The 16,690-nt window shown below is 24.2% G+C and overlaps 4 protein-coding genes across 5 annotated transcripts; 3 read left to right on the top strand and 1 right to left on the bottom strand.

The window, feature by feature from the left end:
* The first annotated feature begins 4,248 nt into the window (after positions 1 to 4,248).
* LOC112594940 lies at positions 4,249 to 5,776 on the top strand. Its single transcript, XM_025339960.1, has 2 exons — positions 4,249 to 4,443; positions 4,779 to 5,776. Exon 2 carries the CDS (start codon positions 4,804 to 4,806, stop codon positions 5,593 to 5,595), a length of 792 nt encoding a protein of 263 aa, XP_025195745.1. The 5' UTR covers positions 4,249 to 4,443; positions 4,779 to 4,803; the 3' UTR covers positions 5,596 to 5,776.
* Positions 5,777 to 7,908: 2,132 nt separating this feature from the next.
* On the top strand, positions 7,909 to 15,017 carry LOC112590907 (diphthine methyltransferase). The gene is made up of 5 exons (XM_025334515.1): positions 7,909 to 8,004; positions 13,267 to 13,579; positions 13,643 to 13,903; positions 14,435 to 14,573; positions 14,634 to 15,017. The coding sequence occupies exons 2-5, from the start codon at positions 13,267 to 13,269 to the stop codon at positions 14,983 to 14,985; spliced, it is 1,065 nt and encodes a 354-aa protein (XP_025190300.1). The 5' UTR covers positions 7,909 to 8,004; the 3' UTR covers positions 14,986 to 15,017.
* Positions 8,602 to 11,411, top strand: LOC112590899 (DNA replication licensing factor mcm5). Its single transcript, XM_025334502.1, has 3 exons — positions 8,602 to 9,609; positions 9,679 to 10,406; positions 10,702 to 11,411. Exons 1-3 carry the CDS (start codon positions 8,809 to 8,811, stop codon positions 11,360 to 11,362), a joined length of 2,190 nt encoding a protein of 729 aa, XP_025190287.1. The 5' UTR covers positions 8,602 to 8,808; the 3' UTR covers positions 11,363 to 11,411.
* Positions 15,018 to 15,105: 88 nt separating the features above from the next.
* Positions 15,106 to 16,418, bottom strand: LOC112600499 (barrier-to-autointegration factor A). Of its 2 annotated transcripts, XM_025347745.1 has the most exons (3): positions 16,079 to 16,418; positions 15,561 to 15,719; positions 15,106 to 15,335 (listed from the first exon to the last, which is right to left on the bottom strand). In XM_025347745.1, the coding sequence occupies exons 2-3, from the start codon at positions 15,696 to 15,698 to the stop codon at positions 15,189 to 15,191; spliced, it is 285 nt and encodes a 94-aa protein (XP_025203530.1). In that variant the 5' UTR covers positions 15,699 to 15,719; positions 16,079 to 16,418; the 3' UTR covers positions 15,106 to 15,188. The 2 variants fall into 2 exon arrangements, with proteins under 2 accessions (XP_025203530.1, XP_025203522.1); XM_025347737.1 differs by lacking the exon at positions 16,079 to 16,418 and having other exon boundaries at positions 15,561 to 15,842.
* Positions 16,419 to 16,690: the final 272 nt, after the last annotated feature.

Genomic DNA, 16,690 nt, shown 5'->3' with positions numbered 1-16,690 from the left:
ATTAATAAATACATTCGACGAACACATACAGCATAATTTTTATATTTTTATTTATTATCCTCACTCATATAGACGAATTCGTTTTCTAAACTTCCTCATTTCTCAAAGCAGGAATGTGTATGATTTTAATATTTTGGTTCTTTTATATGAAATATTGGAAATATTCTAAATTGTACTAAAGATTATCAATGCCAGTATTTTTCGAGAGTTTTTAATAGAATGTAATACAATTATTAGTTAAGAAAATAAGAAAATATAATTTTCTCAGAGATTATTTTCGTAGAATTTGTATTTGGGATTTTTCTAACAGTAATTTTTTCTTGTTGATTTATCGATATTTCGATATTTCTACACAAATATATTTAGGATAACATAACACAAAAAATAGTAAATGTGATGTTTTGAAGGATACTCGCAGAAATGCGGGCAAAATATATCACTTCAAGTATTTAAAAAATATTGTTAAGTACAAAATATCTTTTAATTTTGTAAGGATATGTAAAAAAATATATAAAAATTATAATTAATACATTAAATTATTAGAATATAATTTAAAAATAATCGTACTTATTTATCTATACTAATATATTATAAAGCTATATAAGCACAATTTTTGTGTAAAGTAAACTCAATAACTATTGATTCAATTTTGAACAGATTTTTTTTATGTGTTCCTCGTGATCACGTGAATGTCATAGGCATAAAGTTAGTAAATAATTAGATAATAATAATTAAAATAAACGTTAAATTGTATACCTAAATGTGGTGCTGCGACCCGCTGGTTTCTAGTTACCTGCAATCTGATTTTTTTGTCCGTCAAATTATGTGTTTGATATCAGCGTATAAACATAAATTAACACCCGTTAAAATTCTAAACGGGTCCAATTTCCTAAAAAACTTTGTTCTTCCATGTCCATTAATAAGGCACAGGGACAAACACTGAAAGTTACATCCTTGATATCACGAATCCCTGTTTTACTCTTGCCACTCTTGGACAATTTTATGTTGCTTGCTCCCATGTCAGCTCGACAAAAAACCTATATGCACCTCACGCCCTCATCAAAGAACAAAAAATATTGTTTATAAAGAAGTATTTTAATTATAATAGAAATATGTACAGAGATATAATTTAAATTAAAATGATATAATAAAGAAATTATTAGTTTTTTTAACCACATTATTTTTTTTTTATATAAAATAGACGGATACCTCCCTGCCGAAAAATATATATTATATAAATGTGAAAATGGAAAACTTTGTCACGCGTATGTTTTCTGAAACTATTAATCTGATTATTTGATTTATGAAAAAGTATATCGTGGAACATGTTAGAAGCCTATTTTTGATTCTCTAAGTTAATGAAAAATCGAATAATTAATCTTTAAAAAATCGGCATATATTTTTTATCACTATTACTAATTATTAATTATTATTATAAATTAGTATTTTAGTGAATAATAATTTATGTAATATAACAGTACAAAACTTTTTCATTATTGTCGGTTCACACTATTATAACTTTTTAAGTTGTTGTTTTTTTGGTCCAGAATAAAAAGGAAAATTATTTAAAAAAAATTCTGCTGTAAATGATAAAAAAAAACAACGCTAAGCGAGTCCACTATGCAAAGTTGATATGTCAAAAATATCATTTATAAACTAAATAAGAAAACCAAAAATATTATTTATCAACACAAGTTATGCTAAATATTAACATTAGGAAACCAAATTTTACACGGGTACATTTTGTACGGGCAACCAAATGTACGGGAATAACTATGTATAAAATTTTAAAACATGATTATCTATTAACGTTTTTAATGACAAATTATTAAAAATTAAAACAAAAATATAATATGTATGTTGGATTCAGATGGTTAAAAGTGGTTAATTTAACGTGATTTAACCATTCATTTCATCATTGATAGGCTCAACTGTTATCAATGTTATCATCGATGAAATACAATCAATTAAATGCGTAGATATATACAATAATAACTATAACCAGTAATACAGGTAGGTCACATACTAAATTCGATTTTCGATCGATAGGTCACATACTTAACGAATACCTAAAGTTTTAAAGTAAAACCTCCCTTAACCCTAAATAGCAGACAACATTTTAGCGACCATATTTAGAAGTTTCGCTTTATAAATAAATAATTTTTGTACATATTTATTATAAATTATTAAATATTTAATTATAAAAATTATTGTTATTTGAAAAAACACAATAATCATTGTATTATTGCTTTAAATTAATTAAATTTATAAGTTTGCCTATACCCTATGTGGTATTTTTTACAACAGTACTATAAATAAAAATTTTCTCAGAATGTAAATAATTATTTAAAAAAAAGTTATATGGTACAACATCGATAAGAAGCAAAATTATTAGTATTTATTTCGATACATTTTTTGATTTAACTGCTTTAAAGTACAAACTAAATTCAATTTTATATTCAAAACCCCCCTCCTCTATTTTTATTTGATGACACAAAAATAATAAAAACCGTATTAAATTTTTTTCTTCAAAAACGTACCTCAAAAGTTTACTAGAATTATTTATATGGACAAAAACTTTCCAACTTTTCCTTCTAAATTCTACCAAGTATACTTATTACAATATGTAAGAATACCTGAATACATAATTAAATAATTCCTGTAATATATATGCTTTGCTTTAACGCAAAATAAAGAAACTTATATTGATTTAATTTTTGTTATACCAGATCAATATGAATTGCTTTCAATAATTTTAATTGACTTTGACCAATTTGTAACACTAGCCATCCAGGAAGTGTTTAAGGATGAAGTCTAGGAGTTAAGTTTTGGCTGTAAAACAAAAACTTTAGATTAGATGTAAAAATGTTAACTAATATCATAAAAAAAAGATAATTTATAATTTTTTTTTAATAAAGTAACAATAAAATCGAAATTTATTATGTACATGTATATAATAGACATTTTTAATAAGTAATTTAAAACTTCTTAGTGTATTTTTATTCCATTAACGTAAACGAAATATACAAATCTATTATAAGTTATAACATTCATAACAATTCTGAGTTCGGTGCGATTCATTTAGTACGATTTTCATTAATATTATTCATCATATATGTAGAATAGTGGAACATGTACCTATTATAAGTATTATAACACAAAATAAGGTTTAGCTAGGAAAATTATACATTTATGATCAAATCGACGTGTCATAGGGGTTTAATAATTAAACATTAATAATAAATTAATAATTACAATTTGAAATTAAAAATAAATAGTGACTGACTGAATATTAAAACATAAATAATTATGTAAATGTATTTGTATTATAAATTAAAAATATTATTATATTTTATATAATTAAATTAAATTGTTTAAAAACTAAATTTGACTGATGACTTCAAATACCTGGGGGCTAAATGGCCTACCATAATAATTGACGGTGATTAAACGTCCGATTACTAATTGCACGATATCCTAATTTGTAGTTTTGTTTATTATCTTTATAATAACAAAGTTTTTAAAATCATAATTTTGTGACGTTTTGTCAAAAAATTACTATGACAACCAAACTATATACAAATAATAATTAATAATATAAGTGTTGTAAAATAAATAAATATTTTTTTTTCATCATTTTAAGATGGATAAAAATATGAGATTACAGATTTCAGATGAAGAGCGTACATTCAAAAATAAAGAACAGTATCAGAAAAATAAAGAAAAAAACAGTGTAAAGAAAAAGCGAAAATGTGAAGAGTATGTGTTTAATTTTTTATATTAGTTAACGCCTCATATATTATATCATAATATGTATATTAAACTTGATATTTACATTTATGATTATTGCATTTATTATCTTTAACTATGATGATTATTAATTAATCATCACGGTGTAATCGTGTAGAGAAAATATTTTTTCAAGTATATCACGTTAATTACGATTAATTTATCATAATATTTTAACAACATTATCTCTGCAAAGTACAAAGTAGGTACTACCTATATAACAACAGTACGACAATTATTTAAACTACACTTTCTTAATTTTTTATCAAATATATTTAAATAATCAATATCAATTATGAATAATATAATATTCCCAAACTCTGAAATGAACCTAGTAACGGTTTTAATAATAATAAATTATACATTTACCTTATCATTCTTGATTCTAGATCTTGATCTTTCCATTGTGGCTTGTAGAATATTATACTGCTGTAGTCAATAAATGATAGTATGATTGATGAATGATGAAATGACGTTTGTTTTTCCTCAAGTTCATAAATAATAATATTGTAATTAAATTAATTATTGTATTGTTTTCATTTAAGAAATATCATAAAGTAACTATATGATGCTGTATGGTTATTCACATTGTTATAAGAAAGTTAACAAAAAATAAATTTCTTTAAACTTAAAAATTAAACCTTTATAAACAAAGTAAGTTATATTAATTACCTATTATCATTAAAATAATACAAGTTATTAGGTCATTTACGTAGTAAATTTAAACTTTCATTAAATATTGATTATTTATTAGTCAATAACATTTCTTAATATTCGTTTTTGTAATAAAACTAATAATTAAAGTTATAAACCCATTATTATTTTTATTGTTTATGTTGATATTCAATTTCAATCAATACAAGTGTTTATAATATGTGAATATCTTATTTTACACATTATTCATTAATGCTATTATGTTAGATGTAGCATATTTTAAAGTGTAACAAATATTTTCATTCAGTAATTTTATTTTAATATTTAATTCTTAGAACGAAAAATTTAAGAATTGATATCATGGAAAATAGTTTATTGGAAGCAATTAAGTCAGGCAATATGGGATGTCATTCAGAGTTGACTATCATACCTATATCACAAAGTTCAAAATCCAACAGTCAATATGCAGTTTCTTCTACTTCCCCACAAAGTACAGTATCATTATCATTAGTACCAAATACTAGTAGTGGTAAATCAAAAAATAAGCATTCATTACCATCAAATACACAAGGAGGTGCACCTCGCAAGCGTGGAAAATCTAGTATGCCTCAATTAAACCACATGGTCAATGATATGAACAATTACAATCCACTCTTAGACCTGACAATGAATCGTAAACATCATAACTATCCTAATTATAATGCTCAATACGAACAACAATGGCCATTTAATTTGCCGTTTAACTATCCTGAATTGTTAATGAATTTTAGTCAAGTTAATAAAAGAAAATCATATGCATATGAACAACCTAAAGAAAAGACTGCGGTGAATTACAACAAAGAAAACACACAAAACAAAACTAAACATTATAAACACGAACATATGCCTCCACCTTCTACTACTGCAGACCGAATATCTGGTCAATTAGAAAATGTTGAAAAAACATTTGATATTGATTCTTTAAGTAGTGAAGATGGCTGGGCTAAATATAGAGAGTTATTGACAGTTATTGAAGAAATGTCTGGGTCGATCCGACCAATTTACACAGGTTGTAAGAACTCTACTGAAAGATTGAAAAAGTCAATTCATAAAGCTAAAGCATTAGTAAGTGAATGTTTAAAGGAAGTTGAAAAAGTATCTAGACAACTTTAAGAATCGTATATACATAATTAGTAATCAAATAATTTAAAACAATTTTTGGTTTTTTCTTTTTATTTAAAAACAGTCAATGTAAAACTAATCATTTACAAAATCACTTTAATAGATCAAAAAAATTATACCTAACACTAATATTTTTAGTACCAATGGTTAAAGACAACAAAATATAAATAAGTATAATATACATTTTAATAATTTAAAAGGAAAATTGTATTTTTTTTTTTTTTTTGGAAGATTTAAATTTTATTTTAATGTATTTAGAACATATTATGTAGCAATATTTTTACAACAATTTGAGTTTTAAAGTTTTTCTGTACATAAAAATGTGTTTACTTGCACGTAAAAACAATTTTATTAAACAAGATCTTATTAATTTAATGACTGACAGTAGTTTAATTAAAGGGTAGTATTATTAGTATTTTTCATATAAATATATATATATATATATAAAAAAAATTTTTAAACATAATGGTAACAAAGTGATAATGATATTTTTTGAGGCCTTTAAAATTAAAATCGCATTTTTATTCTATCAGGGTATCTGTTCAATTTTCATTATTTTTGTTAGACTATGTTAAGAATCAAATGTTATACAAATATTTTTTTTTTTAAGATTTTAGCTATTACATTTATTTGTATTATTTTTTTAAACTTATATGAATATTATATAAATTATTTTGTTTAATTGTACAAAGTTCATACTAAACGGGTATTATATTAATAATTATTATGTAATAATCAGGCACTATTTTAAATCATAATTTTAGGTACACTATCTGTATTTGATAATTTTGTAATTTACTTTTGGGTAGGTTTATTATATTAGTTAATGTTTATGGGATGAATCATAGGTTATTTTATTTTTATCAATAAAAAAAATGATAATTTTTACTGTTGTAAAATTAAGTAAAGTATAATTATAAATCTTATTTTAATACTTTTACTCGTATACAAATTATAACTTATAAATTACAATATAATATAATTCGTGAATAAATATAAAATCTAATTTTTAGTATGGTAAATACCTCTGTCTTAGCGTAATATGAATGTGAAAATAGTATTCATAGTTTATTTAGATAAATACTGATACTCAACAGGGTTTACCATGCTTTAATTTTTAACAAAATATCAAAAAGACAATATTGAATTAAAACATAATCAATTTTATGCATTGTTGTTTTTTTGTTGTATTAAAAATTTTAGTAAATAATATTTATAATCATATTTTGTTCCGTGTTAAACCAAAAAAAAAAAAAAAAAAAAAAAATGGAAACTATTGTACAAATTTAATTTTGTATTGATCAGTATTAATTAATATTATATAACACAATTATTTTATTGATGCCCAATATGTTTTTACACAATTAATTATAGGTATTAATAAAGTAAATATTTTCACTTAATCAATTTGTTAATCAATTAATTTTATTACATTAATATATATAGTTTAAAATTTGGAATTTACCAGAAAAACTATAGTGACTTATGTTTTTTTTGTTTTCTTTAATTTTTAATGTGATATTTCCTGTCATTCAAATCCTTTGGACTGTGTTTAATTTTGTTTAACAAATATTATATCTAATCATTAAACCATATATGCTTATGCAAATATTAAAACGAAAAATAATTGTTACTGTGTAACTGTGATTGTGAAATTATCAATTAATTTTTTATTTAAAGTATTAATGTTACAATATTTATATTAATAGTTAATATCGATTTTTGGGTTTCAACTTTTTTTTAACTAAAAATAAAGAAATTAACAATCTGTAGTAAAATTAAATACAATAAGTAATTAGCAAATATAATAAAAAAATTATATTAACTTGACTGAGATATTGTTCACAGAAGCTATCCATTGATAGGACTTTTGGCGAGTTTCGGTTAACTTCGAATAATATTTTAACTGCAACATGATATATAAGTAATGTACCTATGTAAAATTGGTTACTAAGAAATTTATTCTTTATGCAATAATTATCGTAAGTAAATTGTTTTCGTTATATATTAGATAAAAGCATTTTGCTGAGAATAATTTTCTTGATAACAATCATTTTACATAAATTTATAACACTAATTTTTCAATATTTACGAATTACGAGACTCAGAATTTCTGAAAAATTATATTGTGATCATTTAAATAATTTGATATTTAAAATTTAAATTCGTAATTTCATTTCACTAATTTTGTATCATCTTTGTTAACAGAACTAAATAATAAATACTAAATAGTAAATGCTGATAAAAACTGTGTGAAATGGGAATGTGGAGATATTATGATAAAATTTAATTTTAATTTTTCAAGTGTTAGTTTTTAGTTTTCACAACCAAATTTATCATTATTCTTATAATAAAAAATATAATTGTTTTTTCTTAAACCCATTGCTCTCCAATCTTCAGGTAAAAAATCTTAATTTAACATTTATATAACATAGTACAGTATTACTAAATTTGACAATGGTCCGACATATTCGTTATGAAAACATAATTTATAATATTTTAATATTCATAAACTATAAATACGTTAAAAATTACTATATTAAGTACAATGTTTTTGATTCAAACAAACTAGTACAATAACAATAGTGAATTATACATTTATACTAAATATTGTTTTGAACGATTGCAGAATGGTTATGGACTATGGTCTATCATAATTCATTGATACAAATGTGGGTTTTGATAATAATTGATAATAAAATAATTATAATTGACTAATAATATTTATTTTTTTGTATTTACTACCAATTATTTTGTATAAAATTCTCATAGGTATTTAATATTTATTATTTTATGAGAGTTCAAATGTTTAGTTTTTAAATAACGTAACTAACTTTGTCTACACAATTTGTAATAAAAACATTAAACAAATAGTTTAGTGTTGCTAACTTCCTACTAATGGTACTAATAACAATGTTTCCCGCCATTTAGCATTAACTTTTATTTGCTTTGTTAGCTAGTATTTAAGTATTAACTCAATTACGTGTTTAGTTATAGTATTTATACTACGATTACGGATTAATACCATAGTTGGATTTTATTTTTATAAATTTAAAATTTTAGTGTTTCGGTGTTGTGCACAACTTTTGTTTTAACTGTTTAAATTAATTTAAATTTTAATCTATTATTTTGGGATAAATTGTAACATTTATTAATAATTTTATCGTAGTATTTTTTATATTGTTGAAACTTAATTAAATAAATATGGAAGGATTTGATACACCTGGTATATTTTTCTCTGATACATTCGGTGATGATGATAATTTGGCCTCATCATTGTTAAATGCAAGATCAATGAAAAAATCGTTCAAAGAATTTTTAAAGACATACAACGAAGAAAATTTTAACTATAAGTATAGAGATACATTAAAACGAAATTGTAACTTGGGTCAATATTGGGTGGAAATAAACATTGAGGATTTAGCTGGATTTGATGAAAATCTTGCTGATAAGTTATACAAACAGCCAGTGGAATATTTGCCAGCATTTGAAGAAGCTGCAACAGAATTAGCTCAAGAATTGCTTGCATCTGATAACTTGGAAGATATTGAGCATATTCAAATATTATTGTCAACAAATTCATTGGCTTCTTCTTTACGTTCTATTAAATCTGAGTCAGTTTCTCGGTTGGTCAAAATTCCTGGTATCATAGTATCGGCGTCAAGTATTCGGGCTAAAGCTACACAGATAACATTACAATGTCGATCCTGTCGTAATGTAGTGCCACATTTACCTGTGAAACCGGGTATGGACGGTTATATATTACCGAGGAAATGTACCACTGAACAAGCTGGCCGTCCACAATGTCCTTTAGATCCATATTTTATTATACCTGACAAATGCAAATGTGTTGATTCTCAAATTTTAAAATTACAAGAATTAAGTGATTCTACACCACAAGGAGAAATGCCACGACACGTGCAATTATATTGTGATCGCTACTTATGTGAACGTGTAGTTCCAGGGAACCGTGTTATGGTAGTTGGTGTTTATTCTATAAAAAAGGTAAAATTTATAGAATAAATATAATTTAATATATTCACATTTTTTAATTCTATATTAATATATTTTCAGGTCAAGACTTCAAAAAAACAAAAACTTACTGAAAATTCTCGTACTGTTGTTGGTGTGCGTGCTCCATATTTAAGAGTTTTGGGATTTCAAATGGATGATCAAGTTGGGGGTTTCACTACTTCAATACCAACTTCAGTTGAAGATGAAGAACTATTTAGAAAGTTGTCATCATCTCCTGATATTTATGACCGTATTGCTAAGTCTATAGCACCATCTATTTTTGGGTTTAGTGATATAAAAAAAGCAATAGCTTGTCTGCTTTTTGGAGGTTCTCGTAAAAGACTTCCAGATGGTTTAACTCGTCGTGGAGACATAAATTTATTGCTTTTGGGAGATCCTGGTACAGCTAAATCACAACTTTTAAAATTTGTACAACAAGTTTCACCTATTGGTGTATACACATCTGGTAAAGGTTCTTCAGCTGCTGGACTTACAGCATCTGTAACTCGTGATCCAACATCTCATAATTTTGTGGTGGAAGGTGGAGCAATGGTTTTAGCTGATAGTGGTGTTGTTTGTATCGATGAATTTGACAAGATGAGAGAAGGTGATAGAGTTGCGATTCATGAAGCAATGGAACAGCAAACTATATCAATAGCAAAGGCAGGCATTACAACTACTCTTAACAGTCGTTGTTCGGTGATGGCTGCTGCAAATTCAGTATTTGGTCGATGGGATGACAGTAAAGGCGAAGATAATATTGATTTCATGCCTACTATTTTATCTAGGTAATATGATATTTTGAGCAAATTATTATGTCTGAGAATTAAAAAAAAAGTATTTAATATCTCAAAAATGCCCTACTTATATTATCAAAATTTTAAAAATATTCCAAGTTTTATTAGTTAAAAAAAATTATATTTTTATTGTATCAGTTTACCAGAAAAAATAAAATTTCATAGATCTATTAATTACTTTAAAATATTGAATTATAATGTATATGATTGATTATAATATTATTTAAAAATAGTTATCAAAAGCCGTTTGGCATTCATTTTTATAAATAAATATTTTTTTTTTCAGGTTTGATATGATATTTATTATTAAAGATGAACATAATCAAAACAGAGATATGGTATTGGCTAAGCATATCATGAATGTACATTTAATGAATGGTCAAGCCAAGCAAGAAATTGAAGGAGAATTACCATTGGCAACAATTAAAAAGTTCTTGAATTACTGTCGTCAACGTTGTGGACCTCGATTATCTGAAGAAGCTGGTGAGAAGCTTAAAAGTCGTTATGTAATTATGAGAACTGGGTGTCATGAATTGGAATCTGAGAAAAAACTTGCCATTCCAATTACTGTTCGACAGTTAGAAGCTATAATTCGTATTGCAGAATCTTTAGCTAAAATGCAATTGCAACCTTTTGCTACTGACAGTCATGTAGATGAAGCATTAAGGTTGTTTCAAGTATCTACTTTGAGTGCTGCTACATCTGGCTGTTTATCTGGTGTAGAAGGTTTTTCAACTGAAGAAGACATAGATACACTACAGAGAATTGAAAAGCAATTAAAACGTCGATTCCCAATTGGATCTCAAGTTTCTGAATTCAGTATTATTCAAGATTTTTTGAGACAAAAATATCCACAAAGAGCCATAGATAAAGTTATATATTTGATGATCAGAAGAGGTGAAATACAACACATTATGCAACGTAAAATGTTAATTAGATTAAAATAATTATTAAAATTTTGCTTTTAAAAAATATTATTTGCTATTTAAATGTAATGTACTAATTTAAAATGTATTTTATATTGTGTGTAAGTCCATAAAAAATATAATAAATAATTGATGTTTTTTTTTTTTAATTGAATTAGTTATCTTTTTAAACTATAAACAAATTACCTATGTAAAAATATAGATGTAAAATAATTTAAAATGAACTAAAGACCATCATAAAATGATAATATAACTAAATAATTTCCAGCTATGAGAATAAAGAATTTCAAATTCAAGTTTTAAAGGTTATTATTATAATTTTTTTTTTTTAATAAAAAGCATTTTATTTTTACACTAAGAGAATCTTATTGCACATTATCTGGGTATCAATTAATTAAATATGGCCTTGCTAATTAATAATTAATGCAGATACTCTTCCATTTATAACATATTTAGTTTATAAAATTTTAATTGCCTTAAATTTTTTTAATAATTTTCAAAACAAATTATTGTCTTGATTACTAAAAACTAAAACAAATAATTAATAGATTGTTGATTTTATAAAAAATTAACAAATACAAAAATTGTAAATACTCTTAAATAAATTATGTCAGAATCAACACAATTTTTCTTAAAAAAATATTTCCTTGAGAGATTGTGTTAAAAAGTGCTTAAATTTATTAGTAAGAACTAAATTTTTAATTTTTAACTGGTTTATAATTTAAATTAGTTTGTAATATTTAATTTTTATATAGTTCTACTACCTACTTGAATTTAATTCATTTAATATTTTAATCCCAATTTAAAAAATCAATGTATTTGTTTTATAAATACAAAATATTTTATAAATTCTGTAGTATATTCTATAGATATAATATTTTATACTTATTTTTTTTTTTTATTAGTTATTATTATTATTATTGTAATTGTTTGTAAATTATATTAAATTAAATTTAAAACAATAATAATTCATAACCTATATTAAATTATTTTAGAACAAATATATTGTAAAAAAAAAAATATAAAGTGTGATGCAGAGGATCATACACTGTCATTTTTAGGTATATTATAAATATATTTAAATAGAATTAATATATTTTATTTTTTTTTATTTGTTCATTGAGAATGCTTAATAAAAAGAGTAATTTGAAATTTACAAGAAGCTTTTACATTTTCAAGTGAATTATTTTTAGTACAAGAATAAACTAGTATCTAGGTACCTAATTTTTGAGCAGTGAAGTGTTACTAGTTTATTAATAATACTACTTCACATAAATTTAAAAGTGGAAGGCATTAACGGATTGAAAAGTTTTTCTTTAACTTTATAATTTATTTAGTTAATTTTCTCATCATCATGATTTTTACTAGTTTAATTGACTATTGTAACAATTTAGTTTTTTTCTTGGCTTATTTAAAAATAACTCAACAATTCATTAGGTTAAAAAAATTTTGAAATTTAATTTTTCGTGGTTTTATGTGTTAGTATGAAAATAAAAGTAATTTAATGTTTTAATAGTAATTTATATCTGTTAGTTGTTTTGATAAAATAATTTTGTATATATTTTAGTAGATTAGATAGGCATAAAGCCATGAAATGTATAAAATAACAATATTATTATAATATATTTATAGTATGAATTTTGTTACTTAAATATAATAAATAAATAAATTTAAAAAAATTAAATATTCAAATAATATGTATTAAAAATTTAACTTTGCATATTTTCCATTTTTAATGCTTTAACTTCTAACCCCCGTTAATAACATTGTTTTTAAAATGTTATAGTCAAGTTTTGTATTAATATCATTGTCAATATTATGAAAGTTTTGCGTAAGCGTATTAATGTTACAGAAAAATTTTTTTAGAATAATCTTAATTGGGTAAATTTAAAATTAATTTTTCCATTTTATAATATTATTTGCAGATGTCTTGGAACTATAGTGTAGATCGTTTTGCATCGTATGATACTATTTATCCTGCAGATTCTGTGGAATGGTGTCCAATACCAAAATACAACAATGTACTTGTATGTGGAACTTATAAACTTGACGAAGCAAACAAATCAAAAACTGGCACTATCAATTTGTTCTCTTTAGACAATCAAAACCAGATTAAATTGATTCAGAGTGTTCCCGAAGATGCTGTGCTAGATTTAAAGTGGAATCCTTTTATTGTTTCTGGACAAGTATTACTAGCAGCTGCATTGTCTGGCAATCATGTTAGTGTATATCGCCTGGGTTAGTTTTCAATCAATAACAATCAAAAGACAATAAATCTAGTAAATTGTTATGTTTTTTTAGATGAGAAAGGAACTAATTTATCTCTATGTTTATTCACTAGTTTTGATCTTCCAAAAACTGATGGAAAATCACATATGAGTTTATCAATTGCTTGGTCATCCCTTTATGAGAATGGATCACAAAATATCGCATTTAGTGACTCTAATGGTTATATCACTTTAGTGAATTTAAATGATCAACTCATACGTAGTTTCAAAGCTCATAATTTTGAATCGTGGATTGTTACTTATAATTATTGGGAACCCAACATATTATACACAGGTGAATTATTATTAATACAGTAAAAACTCGTTTAACCGTCACTCTGTTATCTGTCATCGGTCACCGTCGAAAAAGGTCTTAGAAACGCCAACTAGCCACTCAAAAGCAAAAGTAATGTAATCAAAATGCATTGATTGGTTTGAAATGCAAGAGGTAGCAAAAGGTAAATGCAACGCAGGTCTTACTACGTAAAATACGATATATTATGTTTGCTCAAAAAGTTCGTGCCTCAAAAAAATTACATAATATATATTTTAAGTATTTATTATTTATTACACATTATTTTTGTCTGCGAATTATATTGTTAAATATATATGTTTATTGAAAAATTTCTGTTAACCGTCTATTCGATTAACCGCTATTGTCCCGGTTCCGAAACTAACAGTTAAATGAGTTTCTACTGTATAATAAATTATTATTAAATATTTTTGTTTAGTTATTTTTGAATGTATAATAAATTTATATTTTAGTTTCTAAATAGTTCCTTTAAATTAAACATGGTTTGTGAATTAAATTATATTTTTATTATAGGTGGTGATGATTGTAAATTTAAATGTTATGATCAACGATTACAATTTGACAAACCTATATTTGAAAATAAGGAACATGAACAAGGAGTAACCACTTGCTCATCTAATAAAATACGAGAAAATATAATTGTTACTGGAAGGTAAACATGTTTTTTTGGATAAATAGCAGTTTATTAATGTATAATTTACCAATATTTTAGTTATGATGAAAATATAAGACTGTGGGATATACGTAATATGAAGCATAGTTACAATAATGTCAAAGTTGACGGCGGAGTTTGGAGATTGAAATGGGAACCTAATAAAGAAGAATATCTTTTAAGTGCTTCAATGTTTAATGGTGCTCATATTATAGATACATCATTTAATGCAGCTGATATTTGTCAATCTTTTGGAGAGAAAAGCAATAGGCTTTACTATGGAGCTGATTGGTGTCACCAAAACGATATACTATTTGAACATGACACAAAATCAAAAAATCAAAAAATAATTTCTACATGTTCATTTTATGATCATAGGTTAGATTTATTTTTTGTCAATTTGAAATTATAAAAATATAAATTGTACATAAAGTGATTGATAAATATTATTTTATTATTTTCTAATGAATTACAGAATAAGAATTATATTAATATTTTTATGTATATATTTTATACAAAATATTTACTTATATTAAATAATTAGTACACACAATTTTAATGAACCAAAACATAACATTAGAATTAAGAATTATTATTGCAAACTACAATATTCATCTACAAAAATTCATCACACCATGCTTTTAAGCAAGCATGGCAATCTTTTGATTGTTTTGAGTTAGCTTTCGCTATATCTTTTAACCAGTCACAGAATAATTCTTGATCCATTTCTAAAAGAAGAAATTGACCCAATACATTGTAAGCCTAAAAAAAAAAAAAAATTATAGATATTAGATAAGTATAATAAAAATGAATTATCTTTTGTTTTGCATTAATTACTGATAATAATGTAAATTATACAGTGTTATAATAATCAATAATTACCTAGTATGTAAAACAAATATTTCTAAAATGAGATAGTAATTTAAGAAAGTATAATAGTTTATATAGGAATGTATGTTAATTAAAAAAGTTCCTATATCAACTTACTTTGTTGAAACCTTGTTCTCTCAGTCTGCCTGCTAATACAGGTCCAATACCAGCAAGATCTTCTACTGGTTTGTCTCGCATTGGTTCTCCAGAGAACGCTTTGTGTTTTTGACTGGTTGTAGATGATGGAGTAGTCATAATTATGATTTATTTCGTAATCTGTGGAAAAATAACATACAAATATTGGTCAAGACAATATTACGAATAGTAATGGCATTAACAGTAAAGTAAAAAAAAAATAATTTTGAATTCAAAACAAAGTTCAGTATACATAGAAAACAAATTAAGTGATAAGATAAAACAAAATATGTATATTAGTGAGCCAATAAAACGTATTTTCATGGAGTCAAATTAAAAAAGTTAGTTTTTAGTTTAAATCGTTTTTTTTTTTTAATTGACATTGTCAACCTACTCAAGATGCAATATCACTAATTTTAAAAATATTCAAATCAGATAATTGTTATATTTTTAGACATAAATGAATAAAATAATATACTTTAATAAGTTGAATGACTTACATTTTAAGTAAAATTTCAACAGGTTAATCAGTTTAAAAAAATCGTTTGCTTAATATATTAACTATATTGTAATTTATAGTTTATAATGTTTATTTTCCTTTATACGTATCACGACTATCTATTTTTCACAATTATTATATAATCGTTAAAATTAGGGAAATCTGACATCAACGTTGCTTTAGTCCTGTTATTCGTTTTACACTTTGAATTGTATCGTACAATGTGTAAAACGTGTTTAACGTATGTATAATGTAATTAAATAATGTATTATGGTTAATATAATGAAAGATAATTGTATACAACAAAACAAATCATTATCTATTAATTATTGTTGTTATTAAATATTAATAATTTGAATATTTCACTGATTTGAGTACTGCAGAACGGAACTACAGAGTAAAGAATTACTAGAGATTCAGATTATTATTTATTAGAGGTTGCCGCCTGCCGGTTAGATGTAATACACGCCTGGTGCAAACAAGTGGTTCACCACTTATGAAATAAATTCAAGGATGTTATAAACTTGTGAATCTTTACTTAATATATATTTTATTAAATGTCCTTGAATTGTTCAAAGCACTTAACCTACAAATTCCGAAACAAGAATTGCTA

This window comes from Melanaphis sacchari, unplaced genomic scaffold (assembly GCF_002803265.2).
Source record: "Melanaphis sacchari strain LSU unplaced genomic scaffold, SCAv2.0 Contig0_pilon_pilon, whole genome shotgun sequence".
NCBI lineage: Eukaryota > Metazoa > Arthropoda > Insecta > Hemiptera > Aphididae > Melanaphis > Melanaphis sacchari.
This window is presented reverse-complemented; position numbering and strand designations above follow the sequence as displayed.